The sequence below is a fragment of the Hoplias malabaricus genome, chromosome 6 (assembly GCF_029633855.1).
Source record: "Hoplias malabaricus isolate fHopMal1 chromosome 6, fHopMal1.hap1, whole genome shotgun sequence".
NCBI lineage: Eukaryota > Metazoa > Chordata > Actinopteri > Characiformes > Erythrinidae > Hoplias > Hoplias malabaricus.
The window spans coordinates 29,679,164-29,691,191 of NC_089805.1; the positions used below are offsets into that span (position 1 = coordinate 29,679,164).

The window sequence follows — 12,028 nt, forward strand, 5'->3', positions numbered from 1 at the left end:
AGGATCCTGGCCACTCTCCCAGCCTTCTCACCCAACTCTGCTCGAGTAATTACCAACCCCTTCCAATCGAACCGCTTGATGAAAACGTCTAAGTGACTTTTCAGGAGCTCTGCTTTATCCAGTAAACCTCTTGATTCAGCCACACATTTCTCTGTGTGAAAAGAGATAGTTTATCCGCATTTTCACAGCTCTTTACACAGAGATTAGAGAGGTGTATCGTGTTAATTGTCAACAGTGAACCTTCCTTTGTCTTCCTCTGTTTTCTGAAAGTGGTCAATAACAGCCACTGCAATTTTAGTGTGCTCCTGTATAGTTAAATATAAATATACTGTAAGATATATTAATGTGTGTACATAGTGTACTATGATTTGTAGCATACCGTTATGATATAAATTAATTTGTTGGTAGCATTTCCCACAGCACTGGCCATATTTATATTTTCATTATTATATTCAGATCATTGGTAGATATTTCTTCTCTATCTCTAGATAAACACAGGAATAACATCTATATAAGTCTTCTAGTGAAATGCATGCAACTCTTTCTGATTGGTCAGTGACTAGTGAGACAAGGGTGTGGATCATAGGTAAATATAATATAAGCAAATATGTATCTTAATCTCTTCCTTAAGCTACTGTAATTTCTGATTTTCATGTGTGGGTTACCTTCATATTTGTAAATTTGTAGCAATATCTAATTATCTTAAATAATGAAATTGCTATTTATTATCCATAAGTTGGGATCCAGGCTTGTTTAGGTTTTTTTTTAAATAATATAACCACTTTTTGAATACTGAAAATATGTGAGACCCTTAGTTATGATTATGTTGTCAAAAAGCATGTGGTTTGGTTTTGTGTAACTACAGGCATGTCCCAAGCTCTGTAATTTAAATTCTAAAAATTAAATGGTAAAGCAACACTGTTAATAATGTAAGCTATAATTACAATGGCGAAAATGACCCTTTTAAGATTTCAATTTAAAAACTATTAATCATCAGTTGTTAGTTAGGTTAAAAACATATTAAAATGAGACAAAGCTACATTCACTTAAAGCTACAACAAACGGCGTGGCTTTTCTGTGTTTTCCAGCCCTAGTCCTGGAGGGCAAGTTTTTAGAGCTTTCCCTGCCTGGAGAACTCATTTCCATACATGTAAATAATGGGGAAATTATTTGGAAAATTGTGGGGATGCAATTTAATGATTGAGGCAAATGTGTTATGAGCGAGGATGGCTTAAACGTGGGCCTCCAGCAACATGGTTGGGGATAAACTGCCCTGAAGTGGTTGCGGGTCACTTCTACGTTTCTCTTCTGTGTCAGTTCTGTGTTTTTGTGCATCATGGCCGGCAGCGCTGTGGTAAAGAAGGGGTGCCATCAACGCCCCACCCTTTCCTCTCCGCGACTCTGTCCAATCAGAGCGTGGGACGCAGCGAGGTGGGCGGGGCGTATAGCTGCCGTCGTGTCGGGACGCGAGAGAGAGAGAGAGAGAGCTGAGCGCTCAGGAGCCGGGCTCCAGGGTTCAGACGGACAACTCAGAGATTTTCAAGCCGTACACGACGACTGAACACGCCTCTGTTTGTCTTCTTCGCGCCGCTTGTTCTCTCTTCTCATTGGACCCATGAAAACCCTCGCGAAACGGATCTATTTCATTCGCGTGTGACGGTCTGTTTGCCGAGAAACCGAGAGAAAGAAATGCAGGGGTTTGTGAGGTTACGGTGAGCCGCCCCCCCTTTTCATCCCCATGCGCTTCAGTGGTAGTCTTCTTTCCTTGAGGTAAATGGAGTGAGACGGGACCCGTGTTTACAGCGGAGGAGGAGAAATCTCAGCTGTTTTTGAGGACTGACTTCACTTCACATCTCTCCGCTTTATGAGAGCTCTTTAAAGAGGGGGGAAAAACTACCAGGACCCCCTCCTCCTGCTCCCCCCTACCCACCGCCGATAGAAGTTGTTTGGACGGCAAAAACCAGAGTGTTAGCCGCGGGGCTAGCGTTACTTTCTCTGGATGAGAGTAGGCTGAAGTGAAGGTTAGTGTTTGTTAGACCCCCAATGAGTCCCTCAGGTTCCGACCCGGTCCCTGGTAGAGTGTGGAACTAGCCTTTCTCAAGTCGCCCACATGCGCTGGACCGGCCTCTTGGTGCGGGAACGGAATCCGAAGCTGAGCGACCCCGTGCAGGCTGGAAGATGGCGCCGGAGCCGCGGAGCCGGAGGCGGTGAGAGCGAGAGTGCCCGAGTTTGGAGCCCCTCGACGCCGCTGAGCGAGCTCCCATGCAGGCCAAGAAGCGCTACGTGATCTCGCTGCTGACGGGCGCTTCCGTCGCGCTGCTGCTCTACTTCGGCGGCGTCCCGGGCTCCGCGCCGGTCCCTGGCCGGTATGAGCGCGGCAGGGGGCGACGCTCCGGTCAGCCTTGGCCACACGCGTCCGCCTCCGAGCGCTTCCAGCCGTTCAGCCCGTGGGACGAGACGGACACCGAGGAGTACAACGCACACGTGTCGCCGCGGCACAAGCGCGAGGTGCTCGCCAGCGTGTACCGAGCCAAGCGCTGCCGCATGGAGTCGTGTTTCGACTTCTCGCTGTGCCGTCGCCACAACGGCTTCTACGTGTACGTGTACCCGCAGCAGAAGGGCGAGAAGATCTCCGAGAGCTACCAAAGCATCCTGGCGGCTATCGAGGGCTCGCGCTTCTACACGACGGACCCGAGCCGCGCGTGCGTCTTCGTGCTCAGCCTGGACACTCTGGACCGCGACCAGCTGTCTCCGCACTACGTGCACAATCTCAAGGCCAAGGTGCAGAGCCTGCCGCTGTGGAACGACGGCCGCAACCATCTGATCTTCAACCTGTACTCGGGCACGTGGCCCGACTACACCGAAGACCTGGGCTTCGACATCGGACAGGCCATGCTGGCCAAGGCGAGCGTCAGCACCGAGAACTTTCGGCCCCACTTCGACGTGTCCATCCCGCTCTTCCCCAAAGAGCACCCACGTAGCGGAGGGGAGAGGGGCCACCTGCGAGCCAACACCATCCCGCCCTTCCGCAAGTACATGCTGGTGTTCAAAGGGAAGCGCTACCTAACCGGCATCGGCTCTGATACGCGCAATGCCCTCTACCATGTCCACAACGCCGAGGACGTGGTGCTGCTCACCACATGCAAGCATGGCAAGGACTGGCAGAAGCACAAGGACGCACGCTGCGACAAGGACAACGCTGAGTATGACAAGTGAGTATAAGCCTAAAACAAGGGGGGGGGGGTGTTCACATCTCGTCCACTCTGGAGGGCAGAGTCTGGATTCCCTGGATCAAATGCACTTAATACACCTGTGTTCAAACTGCTGAGCTGAAGCAGGTGCCTTTGAGCAGGGTCCTCCAGCTGACCACACCTGCCTTATGCCCAGCAGTGGGTTGAGAGATAAACACCTCTCTCTCTTTGGTTACCCTGCCACACTGCGGGTTCCCACAGCAGGGTTGTGACAGCCAGATACCTGAGAACTGTCCGACAGTAGCCCAACCACGGGATGCCCGTTGCCCTTTTGGGCAGTCTTTTCAGACCCAGATTGTTGAATTCTGCTGCTAATTAAATAAATAAATAAAGACATACTTCTGCTCTATCACATCTCCTGAATCTGATCACCGACTGCAGAGTTGAAGCAAGTGTGTTTGTGCTGGGAAAGTGCTGAACTGGAGAAAGCTCCTTCAGATTTGCAGCTGGACACACCTGCATTAATTCCAGTTGGTGCAGTGACAGACACTTCTGCTGTTCTTGCTCTTTTCCCTTATCTCCAGGCTCTACACTGCAGTTTCCCGGCTGTAGTTGATTTGCAAAAGCGGTCATTCGGACAGTGTCAGGACTGTCCAGTAGTAACAGAACTAAGCAATGCTCCAATTAAACTGTGTAAACTTTTGGCTTATTTATGTATTTAGAAATAGTTTTTTGAGAAGTCCTTTTAGACCCAGCTGTTTGCTTTCCGGCTCCCACGGTACTTGTAGATTAGGGGAATTCTTTTTAATGCTTTGTGTGACACGTGTAGTGGCTCTTTTATTACAACTTCTTACGTACCAACTTCTAGTTCTGTAACCCTATGTCCAGTCAGTCACCTCTTGGATAGAGTTTGTCCAGTTCTAATGGCTTTTCCAGGATGTCTTTGTGACTTCACAGAAAAAAAAACACATTCTTAGCTTAGAATAAAAGATAATTGACCAGGGTTTTTCCCCGTCAAGTAATTCTGGATCATTTTTAGTGCTCTAATAGTCATGAGATTTTAGCTCCATTAGTAAAGGGCAATTGCCATTTCCAGTTTCTCATTTCTTTACAAAAATTAAAAAGAAATTAAATTCTAAGATTCATGTTATAATTCCTGTATTTGACCGCTGGAGAATGAGATTTTCTTTTGAGTCTTTGGCACTGTGTTCTTACTCTTTAAGCTTGTTCCTTCCACTATCCTCTGTTGCCCCCTCTCTGCTTGAAAGGATCTGAGGCTGCTTTTGGGGCGACGGCTGATGTGAAAAGCACCACATATAAAAATTGAATTGAACTCGAAATTGAATTGAACATGCCCCGGAGCTCTGTTTGTCCTGATCGCTCTGGAGACAAATCAGAGCACATGGACTCTGCGTGTGATTTCCAGATTGTGAACTGCTTTTATTGCCAATGAGAGCTATTGACAGGGTGGGCACAATCTCAGAAAGCTTTGAGTTGAGGGATACAGGCCTTGGCTCTCTCTCTCTTTCTGGCCTCAGCTCATTACTTGCACGCACATCTGTGTGAATGACTGGGCCGGTGCACTTTCCTCCACTTCACCCTTCTCCAGCAGAGGAATTTTTTTCCATCTCATATTTCACACACTTCTTCTGGCTTATGATGTTGAAGTCTAAGTAGGATATGCTTGGACACGTTTCATTTACCTGAACATTAAGCAGTGTGCACATCAACTGAAGGGTGGAATGAGACGGACTCATCCATGTTGACCTTGTCTCACTAGTTAAAGAGTGCAAACATTGCCTTGGTATTTTGTGGAAGAGGGTAAAAAAAAAAATCATGTGCTTCTTGGAACTTCAACGCTACAATGGATTTAGCTAATTTAGTAAGATATTGTACATTTTACACCAGCATTTGTTGTGATATGTCTTATTTAGACAGTATTGGGCTAATGAGCTTGTACATAGGCAATTATGTATTTGAAAAATAACAGATTACAGCCTCTACCCACAATGTCCACAAATGTGCATCCCTACACATTGGGATACTATGTTAACACTGTACAGAAATAGGAACAGTTCCTGCCTCATAGACGCACCAGTGTTATCTCCAGCACAATCGTGTAACTTAGAATCCCTCGTATTCTAATGTCAGCTGGTAATTAAACATGTGTTATCAGACTGCAGTGGAGCTATTCTTTCCCGAGGAATATTTGTGGCTGTGCACCTGCGCCAGGTCACCACTCAGCCTCCCACTCTCGCTCCCTCCTGCTTAGCCATGGCACTAATGTGCAAGGATATTTTTGGCATTGAACCCTTCCCTCCCATGACACTGCAGAGGTGCTACTCAGCAGGACACACTGATGTTAATTGGGAAGCGGGTGTGTTTGTGGACAGCTGTTTGGAACCTGAGCAAGCTGAGCCCAGCAGAATTGCCGCAGCTGACACGGGCCCGCTCCTTCTTATTATTGCTTTTTTTTTCTGCCTGTCTATGGGGAAAGGGGAGAGCTGGGGAAGCTGATTGAAGTTAGCAAATTAAGCTGGCCAGTTTGACGAGGCCTAAGCGTGGTGCATGACTGGGCCATTTCTTTCCTACCAGGTTTAAATCATTTCTTTGTACAGGCATGTTATGCATCCAGATAAACCTACAGTAATGCTGCTGTCGTTCTGTATCCATGCCTAACCATTAGTCACTTTTCTGGACGTGCGAAAACCCATGAGGCCCCTGGATGTGATGCGTTTTTTTTATTATTATTTTTTGGAAGGATTGGTACATCCCCCTTCTTACACAGGGACATGCATTATGTCAGAGTTTCCAGTATTGGCTGCTGTCCAGTACAGTGTTAACTCTAAACCTAGGAAAATGATCTGACTCAACTTGGCAAACTTGCTCAGCTGTATCTCTGTGATGAATTTGATTGTACATGTTTCCTGTCAAATCAGTGGTGGTTACACAATGTACTGGAAATAAGTGCCTTGTATCTAAAACAGAGCCTTCCCTCCTTGGATCAAAGGGGCTGATTCCAGTTTTGTGTTCCAGCATATCTAGGCAGTAATATTCCTACAGTTTGTGGCTTCCAAACCTCTTAAACCAACTTGGCCGTTTTTCCCTCGGCTTTTCAAGATCTTTTAATGTTCTTATGTTTTATGCCTGACGAGATTTAAGAGCAAGGTATTAACTATTGCCACTATTTCACAGCCAAACCCAGTGGAACCATTTAAGCCCATTAATATGCCAACCACAGCTCGAAACCACCCTGCACCTGCCCATCTTGATGTCCTGGTTGTCCAGCTGAGTGTCACTCAAGATTAATAGAGGCCTGGTGCTGGGGACAATATTCCAGCCTTCACTAAGTTGACATAAGACTCTAGCGCAGTGCCATGCATTAGTAAACAAGAGAATCATTCAGAGCCTTCACTGGTCACTGCCTGGGAATACTGAGGAAATCCTATCCATCTCAGTGTGATTTGTGGAAGTTGTCACATTGATCAGATACAGATGGAGGAAATGATTTTAAATCCCTCATCCATGGGGGGATATTCAACCTGGCATCCAGGCTGCGGCTCCATCAGTGTCTTAAAGCCCCCCCCCCCCACACACATTTTTTTTAAATCCGGCAAATCCTGTTTCCTGGAAAATGAGTGCGCAGACATGGAAGGGTAATGTTTGTAGTGCAGAGTTTTTGTTAAAATGCTGGGTGATGATTTGCCGTTTAATACTTAACCGGGTACTTCCACGTTTATTGACTTTGTAAAGTGATGTCTCTTTTCTTGGCCATTTGAGGACACAGTCCAGCGTTTCTGTAATTCACCCACACTAGACTTTTATGGTAAATTTCCATCAAAGAAAGCTTATCGTCAGCCTCTTTCGACAGTGTGAGTTCAACTTCCTTCGAATAATCTTGAGGCGAGTTGGGGGAGTGTGTTTGCTTCTATAAATTGCCCAGAACCCATTTTGATGGAATTATTTGGGGAATGGAAGCTCTAGGGTGTGTTTCACTTTTTTTTTTCCGGAATACAACAAACCTTGTTTATGTTTTTGTTCTGGTATTCTGTTGCATGCTGCTAGAGGTAAATGACAAAATGGAGCACTGTTGTGACACTTGTTCTGGCGTGGCAGGGCTGGCTCTATTCAGGTTAACACAAATGTTTTATTTGTGCAGTTTCTGCATGCCCAACATCTTCCCTACTGCTTCTGTTATTTGTTTCTGGTGTCGCATTAATAAATCATGAATTTTTCATGATCTTCTCTCACTTAAAGCAGTGGCCCGTGATTGTGTGGAAAAAAATGCTAATGCAGAGGTAATTAGCCAGAATAGAGTTCTGCTCAATTACTGATAGTTGATTATATATTTCTGCGCATAATGTGGTGTGACTGCTTTATCTTAATCAGCGAATCCTTTTTAATTGTGTGTTGTTGTGGAGTTTGTAGGTTGCCTGTGTTGTCTGCTTTCACTTTTACAGTTTCTCAGATGGTAGAAGTACAGTTAGTTCTTCAAGTGACTTTGAGTGACTTAGTTCTGGGAAAGTTGAGGCCTTCTGTAAGCTGGAAGTGACTCAGTATGGAATGTTTTTCAAACTTATCTGTCACACTATAGCCATGTTTCTCACACGCATGTGTGTGCACTGATCCTAATGGTGACCCCTCTCTCTGTTCCTGCTTGTGTGGCCTAGGACAAGCCCCCTGTTCACTGACCCAGGAGGATTATCATAGGGAAATTCCCCTCAGTCGAAAGGATGGGGGCAGAAAAGGAATCCCACCGAAACCCTTGACAAAAAGCACATGTACTTATCTACCCAAGGTCTGAGGGAGCACATGATTTATTTATTTTTTTTAAACATTTGGTCCTCCTTCACACAACCCAATAACCTTCAACGCAGTATCCCAACCTAGTAGTCATTAATATTAAGCCTGACAGCTTTAACCAATGCATCAATTCATTGATGTTTGGACTACAGCAAATGCCGCATGAGTTGTAGTCATGCGCCACAGTATTACGTGCCACCAAGCAGAAGCGCTTTGGAAGGATTGAGGCAATTCAAGTGGCAGTAAATGAGAGTACAGGATAAGAAGGCACAAAACGAGCCTTTTTATCCACGGCCTGTCAGGGAGCGCTTGACGTTCATGAATTAATAAGTGGAAGGTAAAGTGGTAAAAGCGTCTCTCCTTCTGAAGTAGGAGGCAGGCAGCCAATTGGTTCCCCTTTGAAAAGGAATTTACAGAGGCAGCCATTTGATTGGCTACTGGCTGAGGTCTTTAATGAGAGGAGAATTTCCTCGCTGAGGCCTTAAGATCAAAGGGTTTGTGTGGAAATTGGGCTTGTTTATGCCACGCTACTTGAAAGGCTCCAAGTTTGTTGAGAGAGACTGTTGGCTCTCCCATTTGTCCCTCTAGAGTAGAACTGATGGGAGAAGATATTGTGATTCCCTTGTTTGTTAAATATTGATGTGGAAATGGACAGGAATTAGTGAAGTAAACTGAGATAATGCTCTCAAAGTCCAACGCGAAGCGCAGATCTGAACAGGCGGCAGGGAAGAGGTTTATTTTTGTCTGTACGTTTTTCCCCAGGAAGTTTGTGTCATGGTCTTAGTCGAGAACATGCTGAGAGAGATAGAGAGGGAGAGAGAGACCTTTCTGAGGCATGCATTAATACTAACAGGATGACCTCAGTAAATTATACACAAAGATCCAAAGTTAGTTCTGCATAACACACCTCAGGTCACCTTGGGAGTCCTGCGAATCTCATTTTGCTAACTGAAATACATATTAATGCACAAGTTTTAGAACTTTCAGCCAGGCTTTCTTGTAGAACTCTTCTTGTTTTGTAGTTCTTTGGGCCGTCTTGCATGCAGAGCATATTTAAGCATATCTAACCACAAACTTTCTGTTTCTGTTTTTTAGTGTAATCTGTTCTTCCATCTACCTATGCAGAGCTTCCTGTGCCACGGACGTCCTCAAAACCTCAAAACACATTTGCTCTACCATAACACTTGACAGTTAGCGATGTGTTCTTTTCATCAAAACCTGTTCCTTTTTTCACAATTATCTATAATATTTTTAGTTTTTCCTTAAAGAACACTAGGAAAGTTTTGGCATATTAGCTCAAGGTCACCCCCTAGAGTTGTAATTCATTGATCCCAGAGTAGCAACAACATAGACTCTGTTGTCCCTATTACACATCAGTGAAGCATTACAGAGAGGGTGTAATTTGAAGTTAAAAAATACTACCTAGTGTTCCTTTAATCATCTAAAAATATCTTAAATATCTATGAAACAGCACATGCAAAAAATTATGCATAGTTTATAGTATTTATCACGTCAGAGACTCAAGCAAACTGCTGTATATAGATCTGTGCTGGCCAAATGGTTTCTACTTGTAAGGTTTTATCAAAGCTAAAATCTAGAGGAAGTGAAGAGTAAATAGGTGTAATTTGTTCTCTGTGGGGAGCGCTATCTTTTTTTGTTTGGCAGTGTGGCTGGTCATAGCTTAGTGAACGGCATGTAAACGAGCCATTGGCTCTCACCCATTATCACACTCTCCTCATGAGGTGTGTGAGAGTGAGAGACAAGGCTTCTTTCTGTGAGGACATGTCACTCAATCCTCGATTGACTCACTGGCCTCCATCGACACTCTGGAGCTGACAGATCGCTCTTGTCAGGGATGAGCAGTGGGCAGATGCCTTGGCCTATTTTAGCTACGCGTTGGACCAGACTGGGCCAGCGGGGACAACACTTCATCTCCTTCGGAGGCTTCGGGGGTGTAAATAACTTAAGGGGTGTTCTGTGTTATCAGAACACTTCACAAAGACTTGTCACCCTTTCATGGCTTCTGACCATTACTGTCAGTCACAGGCCTTGTTGACCTTTAACACAATAGAATTACTGTATTGCCGAATCGTTTTTTTTTTTTTTGTGAGAAATGAAAACAAACATTTTTATTGCTACTCAGACTCTGCAATATGTAATTAGAGGGGGTTGTTTAAAAGGAAAACAGGCATTATTGACCGAGCAATGTGTGCACATAATGTGTGAAGAGGGAGAGAGGGTAGGGTGGCCAGCGGGGGTGGCTGTAGAAAGAGTGTTTTGTTTAAGTGCTAGCCGATCTAATGGCTTGTGCTGTTTTATGGCTTGATTTGACTTCCTCTCCAGTGAAATGTGTGTGTCCCGCTCTCTCTAACCCTCAGGCGCTGAGGGGCTCCTTTGTGCAGAAGTTTGCTCAGATTCTTTCGCAGCCTGTGCCTTGTTGACACCATGGGCCCCCTCTTCTCAACCCCAGTAACTCCTCAGAGCAAATCCATTAGCCCACCCCTCTCCTGCTCAAACTTCCTACGTTACCCATCTGAGCTCCCCTCGCTGCTGTCTCAGTCAGTGCCTATAGCGAGTCTGATCTCTGCCTTTGCTTTTGAACCTTGGATAGCCACGACAATAGCCATGCAGATACTATGCTGACCTTCATTTGGCAGATTCCGCCCCACTTAACGGTTCAGTGACTGAGCTGTTTTGGGGTGGGGGGGTGGAGGGGTTTTGAGGAGAGTGGGCACAAGGCATCTGGTCAGAGGACAGCACACAATTGATTTATGGGGTATAGAATTTGTGCAGTTTATCCCTTTCAACAAAGTTTGTTTTTGGTTTTTTGAACTGACCCTCACATTTGTTCATTGCTTTCTTTTGGGCCTCCTTAGGGAAAGCCAGAGTGGCTGTTTGCGGTGAATGTAGGACAGTGTGCAGCTGGTGGCCCTCCGTCTGCTCCAGCACTCACAACACCTCCCTCTCCCACTCCCCTCAGGGAAGAGCATGGTTCTGAATGGTCAGACTGGTGTTATACTCTACACACAGACTGTTTATTAAGAAAGATTGATGCATGTCACATTTGCAGACATATTCGGATCCTCATAGTAGCTGGAAACCAAGTTGCCTTTTAGACATTTTGGAACTGGGTTAAAGATCGGTTTTTAAGTAGCATTTGGACAGGATTAGTGTTCCATGGGGAGGTGGAGTAATGCAATTTGACCACAGGACGTCTGTAAAGTTTATGGTTGAGCCTCTTGGTATCGTGATTCTTGTATAAATGACAGAGATGGGAGTGGATTCTTGAATTATACACTGCCTTCACTCAGAAGGAGAGTAGTAAATGTCAAAATATTTAATTTAGCCATTATTTTATTTAACTCAACTGTCTGCCTTGCTGTCTTTTGTGGGTGCAGCATTGTCTTTAGCGTGGGTATTTAGGCCTATAGTCAAGAATCAACTGCATGAAATGAAATCATTTTCTGTCATTTTAATATTTGCATTTTGTAGGTTCCACAGAATAGTTATTATTTTTACCCATATGGCAGTTTGGATTGGATTCATGTCATCTGAGTTTATTTCTATGGTTGTGATTATAGCGGGTAACACATGAGTGTGCAGTATTAATTGGCAGTATCCACATTTCCATATCATCATACCAGGGACTTGACACTTATCTGTGAGCACAAAGTCCAGTAAAGGATTTTTTGGAGTGTTTGTGCTGAGCTTTGCTGTGCACTTCTGTTCTGCACAGCCCAACAGTGCGCACCGACACGTGTTGATGATAAACACTCTGATGATTAAAAAATATGAGAGAAGAGAAAAGTTTGAAAATAAGCAAAAAAAGACCATGATATGATATGGACCATAGACCATGCTCCAGCGAGAAACAACTCTCAAATCAGCACAAAGTCCAGTGAAGGGTCTTCGTTTTTGTGTTTGTTTTCAGAACCCTTTCCCTCCCTTTTAAGCCTTAAATCACTACTAAATGCACAACTGAAATGGGCTACTGGGCTTTTGTCCCACTCCCACCAGTTTTCAGTGCATGACAT

General features: G+C 45.0%; 1 protein-coding gene across 1 annotated transcript in view; it reads left to right on the top strand.

Moving 5' to 3' along the window:
• Positions 1-1,479: 1,479 nt before the first annotated feature.
• The window catches only part of ext1b (exostosin glycosyltransferase 1b), a 78,045-nt gene continuing 67,496 nt past the window's right edge, over positions 1,480-12,028 (top strand). Inside the window, exon 1 of the mRNA XM_066675930.1 lies at positions 1,480-3,212. Within this exon, the coding sequence (XP_066532027.1) occupies positions 2,263-3,212 (950 nt within the window). The 5' untranslated portion in view covers positions 1,480-2,262. The remainder of the gene's footprint in view (positions 3,213-12,028) is intronic.